This window comes from Lineus longissimus, chromosome 4, assembly GCF_910592395.1.
Source record: "Lineus longissimus chromosome 4, tnLinLong1.2, whole genome shotgun sequence".
Lineage (NCBI taxonomy): Eukaryota > Metazoa > Nemertea > Pilidiophora > Heteronemertea > Lineidae > Lineus > Lineus longissimus.
The window spans coordinates 15,821,437-15,839,996 of NC_088311.1; the positions used below are offsets into that span (position 1 = coordinate 15,821,437).

At 40.9% G+C, this 18,560-nt stretch overlaps 1 protein-coding gene across 12 annotated transcripts in view; it reads right to left on the minus strand.

Moving 5' to 3' along the window:
• The window catches only part of LOC135486098 (SCY1-like protein 2), a 333,434-nt gene that overhangs the window by 165,202 nt on the left and 149,672 nt on the right, over window positions 1-18,560 (minus strand). For all 12 annotated transcript variants that reach the window (XR_010446666.1, XM_064768609.1, XM_064768617.1 and 9 more), the window contains exon 15: window positions 13,524-13,627. Coding sequence is in view for 11 of the 12 variants with exons in the window: in XM_064768609.1 (XP_064624679.1) it covers window positions 13,524-13,627 (104 nt within the window). In the remaining variant the exon portion in view is untranslated. The remainder of the gene's footprint in view (window positions 1-13,523; window positions 13,628-18,560) is intronic.

Consider the following 18,560-nt stretch of genomic DNA (forward strand, 5'->3'; position numbering starts at 1 on the left):
TTCATGAGTCGATTTACAATTGCGGCTCAACGCATTGGCTATAACCAGGCACAAACAATAATAAGTTTTTGCAGTCTGTACCTAAAGACTGTGAAACCGCTGTAATCGTGTCTACCTCAACAGATGCAGACGCTGTGGTTTTAGCCGATCATGCGTAATGGTTTTTGGATATCCAGAAGCAACATTCTGTCACCTTTTCCACCCCAGAGGACAATGCCATGATGTCTAACTCCAATGAGCCACCTGCATTAGAGAGCCCTCGCCCTATCCCAGACGCAATCAGGATAGTCACCCTCGCCATCGTCCATAAGAAGATCGCCATCGTCGACTTTATCGATAACAGAGTCCAAGCAGGCCCAGAAATAAATGCCGTCAAGACACTGGTGCAAAGTATATGCACATCAACTCTTCCCACAGGCACTTTCCCTTGCCAAGGAAAATGATGCAAACTCTGCCCACTTATCTTTAATGACAAGAATATTCAAATTCCTAACAACACAAACACTTTTATTACATCTAGACCTTCTCTTGTAACTCGGCACGTTTATTTGATAAGTTGTGATCTCTGCCCTAATACATGTTGTATTGGTGAAACGAGTCAGTCACTAAGACAAAGGTGAATGGACACAAGCAATACATAAGACAAGAAAACTTGCTTTTACCAGTTCGGACACATTTCAATAATCCCAGATACTCCATTAATAACACTAGCATATACCCATGGAGCAGGCAAAGTTGAAATGTAATATAGATTAGTTAAATGGGCACGATGATTGAGCTACATTAAATTTCTAATGCTACTGAAGTTTTATTAAAGGTTAAACACGAAATGAACTGCATTTAGGGACTTATTGCTGCTATCTACATGCAACCCCCAATAGATTGATTGGAGTACGCTATTTTGTGATGATGTGACAATGCATTGAGACCAGTGACAGCAGGTCCTGTTCCAAATAAGGCCCTCACATGTCAGGCATATCACCTACCCACTCCCGTACCCAATGCCACTGTCGGACCAAAGCCAGGCGCATGGAGAGATGCAGAACGCAATTCAAACTGACAACATCAGTCAGTAAAGAATAAAACAAAGAGCAAGCGCTGGCCACTGTTCATATTTTGTCCATCCTGGCATAACTGTTTATTGATACCCTGACTGCATGTTCCGGTAGGCCACTCTGCAGAATTTGCCTCATCACTCAGGTCAGTGTTTCTCGAATAGAACTAAAATAGAATAGGCTAATCATTAATCTCCCTGCTAATACCCTGCACCATGGACCAGGTTGTATAGCACTACATACGTGCTGGAAGCTAATACTGATGTGGCAGGGAGAATATGCGTGAAGTTTGTGTATGCTTTTGAGAATGAGCGGAGCTCTCCAGTCGTCGTGCTCTCTGAAAAGTTGTTATTTATTCTAAAACCACGAAGATATTCGACGTATGACACCCTCAGTGACACTCTTACGTATGATCCAGACCTACGAAGCCAAAGGTTGCAAGAATTCGACGCATTTCCGAGGCCCAATTTTGAAACAAAAATCGCCTCCTATTTAGCGGCCACAACGCGCATTATAGTATAGATGAGGATCACTGTGCTACAAGGCCCTTTTCCTAACCTTAAACAACGACGCATAGCAGAACAAAAACTTAGAGCTAAATTTGATTGCATTCAAAACGGTTTAAATCATGACAGCGGATTCCTTACTCATTATACATAATCAATGTATTAGCCTCTCACCCTTGATCCTCCCCTGTTTACAGTGTTCTTTGAAGTTCCTTTTAGTTTCGCCATATTTGTATTCCACTCTATCATCCTAAAGTGTCATCATCCTGCCTGTTTTCTTTTCATTTGTACCTTTTATTCCCTAGTTCGTACTGTAATGCCTATGTTGTTTTTGTGATCTCCAGTTCTGCCAACAATCACTGTACTATTTTACTTGTTTATATTTAATGCTTTGTAAACTTTTCCGGAAGTCCTTGAAGAAGACACGGTAGTGTCAAAAGCTAGACTCAACAAAGTTCTATGTCGATCTACAAAAAATTGTGTTCTTTATACTTTCTTTCTGCTGATATTGTTCATCTTGATTGACACGACATCTTCCTATTCTCTTTTCAATATAAGAACTTGTTAAAGTATCCTCATCATGATCTTTCTAATCCCATTTCCAAGATGACAAGACTCCTCGTCAGATTATTTCTGAGCAGATAGATTTGCAAGACAGCACCTTAGATGAAAGCGAGAAACAGAATCTTCTCGATTTGATTTTAAAACACATGGAAGCCTTCAGTCTGGGGAAATAGGTGATTATTTAATAGATGATTATTAAATAGATGATTAAACAGCCGTGTCAGGCAGGTCAACTAGAATTATGTCAGTTTGCAGAGTGTTTTGGAAAAATTAGGTCATTCCAACATTTTGTCTTCGTTTATGCTTATCGGTGATATAACTATTCTCGAATAGAGAATCACCCATTTGATCCTCCCAATCGGCCGAAAATATTGAAGATCCCCCAGAGGATGTAACATGTGTTAGGAGTAAAGTCATTGGTGACTATTTTACGTAACAATGTAGATTGGTTACATGCAGGTTTGGGTTACAATCGGGAACACTCCACCAAGACCACCCACCATTATTTTCAAACACTGAAAAACCATACTCGTCATTTCAACCAAGCAATTCAACTAGTTTTACACGTTAGATGTTATTTTCTACTTCATAAAAAGTTTTTGTTTTATCTTCTATTAAACAGCCAGTTTGGTTTTTTTCATCTTTTTTTTCTACAGCTACTGTTATTTTTTGCTTCATGAAAACTGATTTCACCAGGAGTGGATATTTGTAAGTTTTCATTAATTGCACAAATCTGATAATAAGTGTGAAATCTATAAAACGACATGATTATTTGAGTGTTGTGGTTCAAGTGGTCGTTAACTGAAACCCCACAGCCGGTTGTTGCAAACCCTACAGCCATTTTGAAGTAATTCTGAATTGATTGTTGTTTTTTTTCTAGTTTCAGACAATCTGATTGATTTTTAAAATATAAAAAACCTGGGAGTTATGTCACTTTTTTTATTCTGAAAAAAACTATTATCGCTTACGTAGACACCAACATTGAAAAAGTCATATTCAATGTTTTTCTTGTGTTTTGCTGCCAACGGGTAATATTTCATTTATTATGGAAGATTTGTTTTATCTGTGGTTAATGTGCTCTAAATGAATAAAAATGGACTTCATAATAAGAGAAAAAGAATGTAGCGAACCCTCTTTTGAGTATTACTTATCAGATCAATTAAAAACATGAAATCTATTACTTTGAAATCAATAACTTTTTACCATTCGTGGTGGACAGGTGATATCCCCCCCCCCTGTATTATTGATTTGATCAAAAGAAGAACTGACTCAGGGCAACCATCCAACTCTTACGCCATTAATTTTGATGCTCATTTTAGTTTAGCAGAACTGTGTTCCTTAATCACGAAGCACATAAAAAATATTTCAGGGCATGTTAAATTCAACTGTGAGGAAAATAACAACAGAAACAATGGAATCCTAACATATAAGACTTGCTTAAACATGTTGAATTGTAGATTATGTCATCTTGGTCAATTATATTACTGTGAATGTGGAAGTATTCAAACGGTTTGTCACCCGATAGGTACTCATCAGGCTTTCCAATCAACTCAAGAAAATATCTCGCACGAACACTCAAACCAAAAAGATATTTTGTATTTTGCGATCATTTTATGATCAAACCATACTGCTGTTGATCTCTTTTGCTACAGGCGATACCAAGTCGTCTGGTTGTCTCCTACAGTTTAAAATGTAACACATTCTTGTTATGCCAACTAGTTTCCCTTTGATCTCTGAAACCCTCAATGAAATATTTTACTGTGTACAGTCCATCTGGAAGTATAACGTATTACCTGCCATTACCCTTTTTAACAATGAAAGCATGGTTTCCCATTTTCCGAGAAATGTTGTCAAATGTACAGGGGAGTCTCCCGAAGATGATGCTCATACCTTCAACATTGGTCAACGGCTCATCCAATTGAATTGTCAGATCATTGCTGTTTTGACCATCTAACCACGCAGCTTTTATTTTCATTTTATGTGTGTTTAACATTGATTTTATAAATCTTAAATGTGTTTTAGTGCTTTTTTAATTGATTTTTTAGCTTTTTTTTCTTCTTAAATTTAGCTAATTTTTTTGGTTCATAAAGTGATTTTTAAAAGTTTTTTTTAAATGTTCTTTTGCATTTTTTCGTTGTTTTAATTTTTGTTTTTTATTTGTGGTTTTTATTTTTTGCGTTTTTATTTTGTGGTTTTTTTGGTGTTTTTTATCTTGACGCAAGGGCCCAAAGCGCCGCGTAGTGGCAAAAAAGCGAAGCTGGCGAAACATTTATAACGGGTCACCGTCACTTATTATCGGACTTATAGCGCATTTACGGGGTTGCAACTATTTTGCTTTATAGTGTAACCAGGCAAGAAAAGCATGCGACCTAACGCCGATCTATTTGTATAAAGTGATAATTGGAAGGTATATAGTAGGAAATATCAATAAAATAATCATTCCATGTCATCTTTTGAGGGCATTTTTGATTGTAAAAAATATATGTGTACGTCACCGGAGTCTCTGCAATGATCATTTTATCACAGCAGTCTTGCGCAAGTAGAAGTTCTTTACCTATTAGTTCTTCACTTATTACTCTGGCGCAAAGCCAGACGTTTTCCATTACGATTTCACTACAATTTTTGACCAGAAGGAGCAGTGCGCGAGATATGCCAATGAGCAGACTTCCCTCGCTTGAGTTACGGAAGAATGTATCATATCACGCTAAGCTGACCACTGCTGACCATGATCGGCGTGCATTGGACTGGTACAAGTTGGAACTGAACATTGAATATGCTGGTGGTGACGCTTTCTGATGAGAAGTTGGTCGTGACTGATGCAGTATCCTTGGACTTGTCCACAGCATCGTTCAATCATTGCTCTCTGAGCTGGTTTGATTCTGTACTTACCCAAATACTGAGAACAAATGCCTGTTGACTGTGCTTTAAGAGAGACTGGCGCCATGCCTAGTCTCTCTTAAAGCACAGTCAACAGACACCAACCCCCTCAGACTAAGAAACCACAAACGCCCAACCCTTCCTGCTACCTTAATACTTCAGGGTAAGTTTATTGGGTAAATGAGATTTCATGGTGTTGGTTTTTATTTTTCCTGTTGAACATAATGTAAATATCAGGATTTTCCACTAGGTTTCTGATTTGATCTTTTGTCATTTTGTTGTAACGTTGTGGTATTAAAGGTCATATATCAAGGTTTGAAAACATGCTTGATACTCATGAAATATGTTGAGGGTTAAAAAAACAAGATCCCAGACATTAAAAAAATTCTAATAATAAAGTCATTATTTAGTTATTTCAATTTTCAATTTGAAACTATTTGAATTTCCCACCACACACAACTTTAGATTAGTTTCACATGTGGCCGCTAGGGATTTTTTGATGACGTAGGTCAGGTCAGTCAGAACAAAGCAAGATGGCTTCCGCATACAGTTCAGAGAGTGAGAGCAGTGAATTTGAGGATGTTTTGGTCGATACAGAAGGATATTTAAACGTTGAGCCGTACATGTTCGAGCCATTAATATCACTAGATCATAATGAGAGTGATCATTCGGACGAAAGTGATTAGAATTTGTGGTTAATCAATTTGCATGGCAGACCTGCCGATATAGCAAAGAAGACATTGATAGACGGTTGCAGATGCATAACATGTATGATTTTTGAACAGACTAATGTTGCACAATATTGTTTCGCCTCGTCAGTGTTGTATCGCCAGTTATGTCATGACGCTGAACTACTATTGAAAAGTGACGGTATTATGCACAATCATCTTGACGTGACGATATAATGCCGTGCAACGTTAGATAGGCCTAGATGTCAGATGACAATAATCTGTCATTAACAGTGGCTGTCACTGACACTGACCTGTGTCGCTGTCACCTTGCTATGGCTGGAACACAAGAAGACACTATGCGGTATCACAGGCCCCAATGGGGCCTACACATTATGTATAACAACCGACCTCAGCAGCCTCGGGCATTAAATGCAATTGACATGGTTGGAACAGCTGTTTTTAACAAGTGGCATTTAATATTCAGTTGGATGCAGATATCCGGCTTCATGTGATAATCCGTATCGATAAAGTGATCACTGCAAAGTTTGGCCGAAGGCCCAGGCTTCCAACACTCCAAACGTTTGCACTTCCAAATCCACAGCTTCCTCCTCTCTCGTTCAACTGGCTTTGGAAATTCATGAAAATGGGTCCCATCCGTCATTCGATTGTTCTTTGTGCTAGCCTTGACACAATTCGGAGCCACACAATACACCATAGTGAATGAAACACATTACTTCCAGGTGTGCATAATTAATTAAGGCCCTCCTGCTTTTATGATTGCATGACATGTACAGATGACCTGATCTACATCACAACTTTTGCTGAACCCGCCGCCTGGCTCTAACAAGCCAGTTGCTAGCCTGATCAGGTAATCAAGTTGTCAAACAAATAATTGGCTATATCTTCAAAATGGATGGAGCTAATTGCATTTGGTTTTCTGTATTGTATAAAGTGTTAGGTACACTTTTGAAATCGTCTTACAGCAGAAAATGGCAAAAAACCTTGATATATGACCTTTAAGTAAACTGTGGTTTCAGCAGTGCTATCCAGTATTGAAAACTCTAGAGTAATCTCCAATCTTTCACGAAACTTACTTTTGGTTTTTAAAATTTCTTTGATCTTGTAATTGTGCTCGATTTCGAGGTCTAAAGCCTACCATAGTTCAGTTCTGTTTTATGTTTAAAGTCTACATTTAAATCTTTTAAAAATATAGAAGAAAGGTCTTTGCTCTCTTCACTACCTTGGGTTTTAGTGTTGTTTTTTTGTCTTCATTTAAAGTATAATTATTTTCTTAAACTGATGAATTTAACAGTTTAACAAAAAGGTCTCTTAAATGGAACATTAAAAGAACATGAAATGGTCCAGGGACCATGTGTGCACCTCAGGTAATGTAATGCATGTCATTTGCAGTGGATATGGAGAGATCAGTTTCACCAGTTTTAATTGAATAATATTATTCTTCTCGGCTCAATGGCACAAAAGAAATTTACCAGTATCATCTAAGTATAGCATGTTGTTTATAAAGTTGACTGAATTTCAGGGTTATTGAAGAGTGTACATGTCACATGGAAATTGGTTGACATCTGTTCCACAGTTTAGGAGTAATAGGACTTTGTTGGATTTCCAAGATGGTGGCCCGGCGACCATATTTGTCATGGGATTTGACTGAAAATTAGCGATATTGATAAGAGTACTTAGATACATAATCACATGAAGTTTGGTTGCAATCCGATCATTAGTTTCGGAGTAATAGGACTTTGTTTGATTCTCAAGATGGCTGCCTGGGGCCATATTGGTCGATGGATTTGACTGAAAATCAGGGATGTTGTACATAGATATACAATCACATGAAATTGCTTTATGCTCCCTTGGGCCAAACCCGAAGCAGAAATACTGGTTGTACTCTCACCAAAGGTACGAACCAAAAAGATTCAACAATCAGCAATGAATACTAGGTGATTTATCACACTTATTAAATGTTTTACGCAACACCCCCTAGTGGCCAGACCAGAAATGCCATAAGATTTAAAATCAGACCTACGACTTTGACCTCTGTACAGAGATTTGGATCAACTCTTCGGCTTGTGATGACAAAATTATGAAGACTTTGTAATTTGACACAGACTTTGACCTCTGTGACCTCTCAAACGCAGGATAAGGTAAAACATTCATGACATATTATTTCCCCACATAAAGCTTGCGGCAATTTGCGACCAATGTGATGAGCGACTTTTTTGAATTTTTGCTTTCCGTCCCCTCGTAGCCAAACCAGAAGTAGGAATGTTTGAAATCAACTTCAACCCAACAGTTCTTATGCTCCACCTTAAAAATGACTCAAGTGTGTGGTCTCTATTTAATTTCACACACTGCTATGCCAAACACATTTTTTCCGTTCATTTAATTATTGAAATGTCATATTATCTTGTAGTTATTTCAGCAGGCAGCACAGGCACCTTCAATCTTAAACGGGATTTCGCACACCAACAATTCAGCCTACTTTTTACCTTTTCTCGGGCGGTGAAAATGAACCGTCACATTTCATATCGATTAGTCTCGCGCATATAAGTTAGCTAGATTAGGCCTGCTGAACATGTGGACAATAGGGTCTGCAATGGGTACTGGAAAACTATGGATTACAAAACACTGGACTGGACTGGGAAAATCTGGACTGACAGTCATCGCTCTCCACCGCCTGGGTGCTGTCAACATTATAATATCTGAGTGGGAATTGGGGCTGAGAACATTTCCTAATGTTGGTGGTTGGTCTTGGGTAAGGAACTTGACATGCAGAAGGGTCACAACGTGCGAGGTACAGGTCCTTGGCAGAAAGGTCACAAAATGTGAGGTGTGGATCGGCAATTGTCAAGGGGGCAAATTGGCATTACGTAATCATGGTAATCAGGTATAATCGACTGTGCTATTAAAGGAAGCCTCCAGTTATCAATTAGCAATTTCAGCAACTCACAACATTTGAAACAGGGTTCAAACAATACATTCTCAAAAACTTATGGATTTTCATCAACATTTACTATTTTTAATCATTTTTTAATGATACCCGCATAATATCTGAAGTGGGCGCCGACATTTTGTCTGGTCACGTGATCGTCACCAGAGCCGCTGATGTCACTCGTGCTGTAAATATAGCAAAAATGGAGGATTATGACTACGATTCAGACCTGTCAGATTCATCGCTCGAAGAAATTGTTGGGAATGACGCAGAGGGAGGGATTCAGCCCTATCAGTTTGAGCCTGTTGCGAGAGGAGACTACCAAGAACCAAACGGGACTGAGGATGTTGATCATCCCTTCACTCAACCGATAGATTTTGCGATCAGAGTGAGGAACACTGATTGGTGCCAATGCGATGCATGCACTACACACGGCAATCCATTGATGAACTTTTGCTGCCAGGAATTGGAAGAGTTGACAGACCGGATTTTTGCAGATGATTTGGACTGCATATGTCTTCACAGAGATTTTGATATAGTAGTGCTGCATGAGCCGATCCTACGAACAGCGCTAGTGGCAATGAAGGATGTTAAACGAGCAAGTTTGGTGGAACCTAACAAAGAAAGGTAAAGGACAAAGCCAGAATTATCCTATGGCTATGCATCATGATCATATCATCATGTTGCATTACCATTTGCTTACATTCAGTCAGTGACATCAACGCCAACAGTACACTTATGATTATTTCTACTAATTTATTGAACATAGGGGTCTACATGTTCACTACAATGTACATCACAGGACAAAAGTTATTTACAAAACACAGACAAAAATACAATATACAACATAATTCAAACTTAAATCAACAGTTTCTTCAATATATCGTGGCACATCAGCTGAGAGGTTGAAAAGTCACAAATCATGCTTGTCAGAAATTCAAGAATGTACAAACAACGATTGATAACCATGCCATGACTTTTATGTCCGTATGTTTTGATTTACTTTCAATATCTCTCATTGCAGGGCATACCGACTTGCTGCTTACCGTCAGTTTACGTGGTGGACACACAACAGACTTGGCAAGCGTGTACGGAAAGTAATACGTCATGTGTCGTGAAAAGAATCCGTGCTAAGTTCCCAGACCCAGATGGCAACTACACAGGTTTCAGGGATGCAGACCCAGAAGAAAATGAAGACGATGCTATATATCCGGATTAAACATGCACTTGTTAAGAAAAACATTGCTATTGCAGTATTGTGGCTGGTGTGTGAGAGTCTACAATGTAAATAATGTCATTGTCACAATGCATTCAGTGATCCATAAAATGAAATTTGAGAATTCTTTTCAACAATATCATCAACAGAGATCATTTCATAAAAGTGATACCGAGAGAGATTAAATATTTGACCATAATAGTGGCATTTCTTGGAAGTATCTAACAATAACGTATATTCAAAATTAAACTCAAAAGTGAGATGAAACCAAATTTCTTTCTCTGTTTGCTTATTTAGGAGCAAATCGTGAATGCTGCTGAGTTCTCTTGATCACCTCAGCTCTGTCTGGCCTTTTAAGTCTGGCAGTGTTTGGCAAAATTGGAGGGAGGTCAGCATGGGACTTCTCCAATCTGTTGGTGCGCATGAGGACAACATCTTTCATTAAGTTTTCCCTGTATGGATAGGTCTTCTTCTCCAGCTTGGCCTTGGCTACCCATTTCTTGTTCGTTGACAGGGACTTGGGGCAGACAATGCTGTATTGCAAAGCACCATCTTTCGTTGTGGACTGCTGTCTTCCAACATGGTTGTTATGATCAATGGCAGCCAGCTGAATGCGGCATACCATTCGCTCATAGCTGAAGTGCTGCCGTTTAGGTGCATATTTCAGCATGAGTGAATGATACACTTCCAAGTTCCCGGTGTGGCAGTACAGGGTACAGTAGGGGAGATCTTTCGTGAGGTTCTTGTCCTTAACAACCTTGACGAGGGCATCATGGGCAGGAGATCCAATGCGCAGCCATGACTTCTGACCATCTTCTTCGGACAGCGGAGGGTGTTCGCATTTGTGGAAGCGCCTCTTGTCCTGCCATATGTGGATGTTAGCCGCATGGTACACCACTGACTCCCATCGCTCCCGCAGCTCATCAACATTTCCTTCGCAAGACTCAGCGCACCACCAAAAGTGGTTGCTGATGGAATGCAGCCACTCAAGAAGTGGAGCCAAATCCTTTTTTTTGCCACAGATTTTTACAATCTTCTTAACAATGCTCTTAACTAAATGCCACAAGTCAAACTGGTGAATAATGTCTGGATATTCTACTCGAAGAATCTTTCGGATTGAAATGTGGCGATCTGTTGTCAGAACTTTTATCTTAATCCCCCATTTTTTCAAATTGTCCAAACAATGCCTCATTCCCATTGGTTCCATTGCATTGGAATTCTTAACGGCAGGGTCTGCAGTGTTATTGACACAGAAGTCTACTATAAACCCAAACTTCACATCCATCAGTGTGTATGTGCCATATTTGGCACAGTGACCTGGGCTGTCACAGCGACCATCCCCACACATGATGATGTCTTCCTCATTAGATAGCCCATCCAAAACTGATTTCTGCTCAGAGACCCATGCCTCATTTACAACAGGGAAGAGATATCTCTTCTGCAGGGCATAGAATTGACTCTCCCCAAGAATCGGCATTTTTAGCAAATCAGCTATGTCTTTTAGCTTTGTGTAAGTACTTCCTGAAAACAGGACTGCTGCAGAAAGCAAAAGATTTCCAGCTCCCATCTTGTTCAGGGTTGGCTGTGAAGACCAAACATAGGAACAACTTCTTGCACATTTGGTTTTCACAATCAACCTGGAACCAGAAATTGTTTTTTTCAACTCTTTCACTTCAGCAGCACATCCTGTTTTCTGGCATTTTTTAAACAGGCTCATAAGACAATGCTGAAACACTAAAAATTTCTGATGCTCTGCCACATTGATTGGTTCATGTTCATTCAGCACGTTCATAGTTTCTTCACTGCATTCCTCACTTTCCTCATAATCAGATTCGGAATCTGATTCAGGTACATAGTCTGAATCACTCAGTCTGTCCATGAAGTGGGGCACATTCTCCTCTTCCATCATTTCATCAAATACTGCACCAACAACATTTATTGTGATGTCATCATTGGCTTGGGTGACTGTTGAATTTGTGGGCCTGGTTCCAATAGGCGGTGTTGTGACCTCCGTCTCTGGCTCATCAGCAGGAGTGACTTCACCACCATCATGACTGGGAAGCAACTTAGGGTACGTGTGGTCCTTGGCGATGGCTTCAATAATTTCATTCATATCTGTCTGAGTGGAAGCATCTGAAAGATAAGTCATCATATTAAACACAAAGCAAACATGCTCAATGCATCTAGGTGTTTCATTTTATAACTTGATTTGTCTTGATTGTTGAATAGAAACTGGAATATTCAACATTAATAATATTAATTCTAAGAAAATGACACGTACACGTATATATTTTAGATTACTTATTTGCCATGAACAAAATGAGAAGACTAATATTCCTCGCCTTGCAATTGCATTATAAGGTGCACACAACAATTTTGCGAGACCAATTCGAGAGACCAGTTGCCTGCAGCATAGGGAACTGCCATAACATTGGCAGCATCCTTTCGTCACATCAACCAAGGGTTGCTCCAATAGCCCACGATCACTTGAAGAATTATCATCTACATCTGACTGTTGACCTTCAGACATGTCATCAGTAACAAGTGCCAGTGGGGCCACCTCAGGTCAAGGTTCAGGTGCAGAGCTTGTTGTAGGAACGAGTTCCACAGTAGCAGCAGTCAGTCCTTGCCATAGCTGTAGTAAAGACAATGAAAAATTACACCAGTTGCTCGGGTAAAAATACTAAAATTATCAACATCCAAATAAATACTTTAGATATGATTTAGGGTACTTGAGTTGAGCAGTGTTGAGTGTTGATCTATGGCCTGGCTATGGCGAGCCTATACACACACAGAGGTAGACAAGCAATGCAGATTATGCAGATATGAGAACTAACCTTTCTATTGGTCCTAGCTTGGTCTCTGTTCCTCCGTTTGCTGGCACTATCAGACATTGTTGTCTTAGCTGACAGAGTAGGGGTTTCGGGATCCCCAAATACGGACGAAACAGCGTCAGGTTTCAGCAAAAGATAGCTTGCATGCCCAGACCGATACTGCATGAGGTTCGCATAGTCCTCTTCCCTAAAATGTTCACTGCACACACGTGCTTGCCTATCATTTCCAGGAGGACGGCAACATTTCGCCAGCCACTGTCGTCGAAGGGCAGCTCTTTTCTTTATGTTCGGCAATGTGAGGAAGCGGGCGCTGCGGGGATTGTTTTTGTCGGAAACTTTGCAATATTGGGCTATGCAATAAGGCATGATTTGATCTTTGAAATAGCGAAAACGAGAGATTGGATTTGTAAACAATGGATGATTTACACACTACAGCACGAGTGACGTCACAGCCTGATGAACAGATCATGTGACCTGCAATATTATCACAAAATGGCGGCGCCCACGAATTTCGGATTTTTTCCCAGATAAAAGCAAAAAAAACATTGATAAGTGAATCTTTTTTTAGCGGAACTTTCTGATTATGCTTAGAATACGCTATTGCAACTTCTGATATTGGTCTTCTGTTGGGTTTTCATAAAAAAAGTCTTCCTTTAAGGGGGTGCGTATCTTTGTTCACAGAGTTCTTGTTTCCCCAATTGTAAGGCCAGTCCAGTGTTTTGTAGTCCATAGTTTCCAATACCTGCAATAGGGTTCCATTCAGTAACTTGCGTATGACTTGATGATGCTGTGATACCTCCTGAGGCGAGGGAAGGGCATTGTATTTGTCGTAGGAAATACGCATTAAACTTACGTGATTGATCCCTCAGAATTCATTCGCTCCATTTTCATCTTATTGCGTCGTTGCCTGTCTATCTGCTCCAACATCTCTCTCAACACTTCCATCAGGGTACCAAACTGGAAGGAAAAGTTCAAGAGGTCTTTAGGAGCCAGAGGTACTGGGTAAATTTTCACAATCCTAAAACCTAAATAAGGAAATCAAATTGAATGAAGAATGTTTTTTCCAAATTTATACATGTTATATTAAGTATCAATAAAAAGTAAAAATCATTATAATATGATGTTCAATAAAAGAAAGAGTCTGCAATCAGGTTTTAAAAATCTTCCAAATAATGAGAAAAAGAAGTAAATGGTGATTTTATTAACAGCTTTCTCAAACTTCTTCAATAGTCCTGGTCATGAGGTTTGGAACAGCCTAAGATTTTTAACCATTTTCCAAAGTGGCCCATCTCCAATAACATGAATCAGTGTGTACTTAAGTTTGTGAAGTTCAAGTTTAGGCTGTCATGCCAGATTTCCAAAAATAAAATAGATATCTTTAGGATAACCCTAAATGCCTTGCAGTAAATGTATTTGTCTCAATCTTCAGAAAACGTCTCGATCTTCAGAAAAACCTGCTTCTGTTCTGGGTCTCCCTGAATGTGAGTGGTATCGGCTGCAAAAAGTATTTCACAGACGAAGGGGCGAAACCATATTACTCCTGTGTTAAAGAAACTCACTGACTCTTCTGGTTGCACTCAAGATCATGCATCAGGGGGATAGGGGACTACTTGAGGAAGTTGTTCAGCCTGGTGCCAGACCGCGGTCTTCGGCCCTCTGATGATCCATGGTTTCTTGTCACCAAGTGATCAACGTTGACGTATCGGGACCGTAGTCTCAGTGTTGTGGTTCCCATGCTGTAAAGTTAGTCATGGATTGGAATCAAGTCAAGCATCAGGCTCACCCCCTTAGGATGGACGTGTGTCGGAACAGCAGCAAGGGAGAGAAACAGCCAAGAGCTAACACATTTTACGTTTTTTCAGAACAGCACTTTGGATGATATGGTACATCGATATTGGGAAATCAAGAACCACCAGTTGGTGATACCATGACACTGGATGAGAGAGAAGTAGTACAGATCGTAAGAGACACTTTACGTTATGATCCAAAAGAAAAGCGGTACACAGCTGGCATTCCTTGATAGTCCAATACAGGAGAGATTCCAGATAGCTATCCTACTGCTCTGCGTTGATTGGAAAATACAGAAAGGAGACTTAAAAAGGATCCAGCAGCGTCATCGAAGTCTACATGAAAAAAGGATACATAAGGAAACTGCCGTCATCAGCTCAGAAGGAAAGCCCTGAGACGGGGAAAAAGGCCTGGTATCTACCACATTTCCCGATACTGAGACCGTATAAATCTACCACCAAAACTCAACTGGTTTTCGACACGTCAGCCAAAACAGACGAAGTCTCACTCAACGATATGATTCACTAGGGGCCAAAATTGCAAAACAAACTGTTTTCTGTTCTGTTGAGATTTCGGAAAGAGCCATTTGCCTTGATGAGTGACATTTCAGAAATGAATTGTCAAATCGAACTTTCTGAGGATTGTCGGCCATATCATCGATATCTATGGCGCGATATGGAGACCAGCAGAGAACCAGACATTTATGAATTTCAACGGGTAGTTTTCGGTGTCAACGCATCCCCGTTTTTGGCACAGTATGTGACTCAATATCACGCTAAGCAGTACCAGCAGGAGTACCCCCTAGGAGCCGAGGCAATAATGAAGAGCATTTACATGGATGATCAGCAGGACTCAGTCAAGGATGATAGCTCTGGAATAGAGCATTACCGCCAGTCATCAGAAATCTGTTAGTCAGCTGGGATGCGTGCATGAAAGTGGATCTCCAACAGGGAAGCAGTACTCAAGGTCATCCTGGAAGCAGATTGTATAACAGCCCAAGTGGATGTGGACAAGAATGAAATGCCATACGTGAAGACCCTAGGAATACATTGGTTGCCAAAGGAGGACCGATTTACATTTAAAGGAAACCTACCAACTGAGATAGAACTGTCTAATATCACAAAGAGAATTTTCTTGAAAAAGATAGCTACTCTTAGGACTGTTAACGCCATTCACAGTCCGTGCTAGAATAATATTGCAAGAGATGTGGGTGTCCGGAGCGGATTGGGATGAGGATGTTCCTGTAAGAATAGCTGAAAAAGCCTGGACATGGTTTAGAGAGCTTGAAGACTTAGAGAAGATCAGAGTGTTCCGAGATTGGAGTTAATGGGAGCTACACTTGGACTCAAGCTGACGTTGAATGTAGCCAGAACAGTAGACATCCAGCTGAGGGATTGTACCAACTGGAGTGACAGTACTGATGTATTGTATTGGATACGAAGGAGCAGCCGCAGAATGAAACCATTTGTCGCCAATTGCATAGGAGAAATACACACAGAAATGAGACCAGAGCAATGGAGGCATGTCCCAACCAGTCTCAACCCTGTAGATGAGATAACCAGAGGCCTGAGTGTCATCACATTGGCAGATTGTGGTAAATGGTGGGAGGCTCCAGAATTTCTAAGAAGAGAATCCTCAGAGTGGCTAGAAAGTACAGTTGACATGACACGAGGCAATGTGTCTGAAGCAGCCAAGGTTGAAGCAAAAAGCAGCACCAGGAGGCAGCATTCATCACTCTTCAATCAACAGAGCAGCTAGAAAGACTAGACCCAGAGAGATATTCAAAATGGCAGAGGCTGACCAGAGATTGGTCAGATTCATCGACAACTGCCGCCTACAGTCAGAGCTGAGACGAAGGGGAGTCCTCAAGCCGGATGAAATTCAAGATGCTGAGATGTACTACATCAAATATGCCCAAGCAGAATCATTCCAGAGTGAGTTTAAGGCAATCGCAGCGCAAAAAGCAATGCCAGCAAACTCCAAACTGTTACCATTGAAGCCCTTCATGGATAAAGATTGCCTGATGAGATGTGATGGGAGGATCCAATTCGCTGAATTTCTACCATTCGATACAAGATTTCCTGTCATCTTACCCAGGAAGCATGCGGTAACAAAGCTCATAGTTAAACAGAGCCATGAGAGGATGGCGCATGGAGGAACAAACCATGTTTTGTCAGATTTCTCACAGCGATACTGGATTATTTCTGCCAGAGAGGTAATCAGGGAGATAGAACACGATTGTACAGTATGTACGAGGAGGAAGGCGGTTCCAATCAACCCGGTCATGGCACCACTTCCATCGATTCGCCTGAAACTATCCATGAGAGCATTTCGGAGGCGTCAATCGATTTTGGAGGGCTATTTGTCACGAAGCAAGGCCGTGGCAAGGTCAGGCAGAAACGCTATCTGTGCTTTTTCATGTGTCTTGGAACAAGAGCTGTCCACCTGGAAATGACTTTTCATCTCGATACAGACAGTTTCATTAACGCCTTTTTTCGGATGGCATCTAGGCGCAGAATTCCAAATGACATAATCACAGACAACGGATCAAACTTCGTTGGTGGACACGGTGAATTGGCGACGCTAGCAGTACTGGACCAAGAAAAGATACAGGAGAAAACTGGTGGATACAGTGTAAAATGGCACTTCCAGCCCCCACGAGTGCCACACTTCCGTAAGGTACGCGAATTGATGATTAAAGCGGCAAAGAAAGCAATGTATGCAATCATGGGTAATGCCGATACCAACGACGAAGAGCTCCAAAGTGCAATAGTTGGGGCTGAAAGACTACTAAACTCAAGGCCGCTCACATACCAGTCAATTCATCCAGCAGATTTGGTGCCTTTGACACCAAATCACTTCCTACATGGAAAAGTTGGTGGTCGTTTTGCGCCATAGATAGTTGATCACTCAAGTTTCAACCCAAACAAAATATGGGCCGTGAAAACCGCAAAAAATCTGTACACGTTTTTGTAAGCGGTCGTCGCTCGCGCAAACTTGTCTTGCATGTTTTTGTGAAAGAGGACGTCGAAGAACGCGGTCGTATATCAAAACAGACGTTGGGTGGCGCTCGCGCAAACTTCCCTCACATGTTTTTGTGAAAGAGGACGTCGAAGAATGCGGTCGTATAAAGAAACAGACGTTGGGTGGCGCTCGTGCAAACTTCCCTCACATGTTTTTGTGAAAGAGGACGTCGAAGAACGCGGTCGTATAAAGAAACAGACGTTGGGTGGCGCTCGCGCAAACTTCCCTCACATGATTTTGTGAAAGAGGACGTCGAAGAACGCGGTCGTATAAAAAAACAGACGTTGGGTGGCGCTCGAGACGGGTCATCCTATTTAGCGTCCAGTGGCGACCAGTGGCGTCCAACGCGAAATAATAGGGTGTACACGTATATGGTTAAAAATGTTTTCAAGCTCCTAAAACACTTTCAATAAACAAGATTTAGAAGTTTGGTGGAGTTTGCAAACCTAGTTTTTGAATAATCATCACCAGAAAACGATCTTAGTATGCCAACCTGATGCCAGATCCCGATTCCGCTTTTTCTATAAACCCAAGGAACGGCAGCTAAAACAAACATGGCGTCCAGCACTTTAGCTGGACGCATACTAAGATCGTTTTCTGGTGATAATTATTCAAAAACTAGGTTTGCAAACTCCACCAAACTTCTAAATCTTGTTTATTGAAGTGTTTTAGGAGCTTGAAAACATTTTTAACCATATACACCCTATTATTTCGCGTTGGACGCCACTGGTCGCCACTGGACGCTAAATAGGATGACCCGTCTCAAGCGCCACCCAACGTCTGTTTTTTTATACGACCGCGTTCTTCGACGTCCTCTTTCACAAAAACATGTGAGGGAAGTTTGCGCGTGCGCCACCCAACGTCTGTTTCTTTATACGACCGCGTTCTTCGACGTCCTCTTTCACAAAAACATGTGAGGGAAGTTTGTGCGAGCGCCACCCAACGTCGGTTTTGATATACGACGTCTGTTTTTTTATACGACCGCGTTCTTCGACGTCCTCTTTCACAAAAACATGTGAGGGAAGTTTGCGCGAGCGCCACCCAACGTCTGTTTTGATATACGACCGCGTTCTTCGAC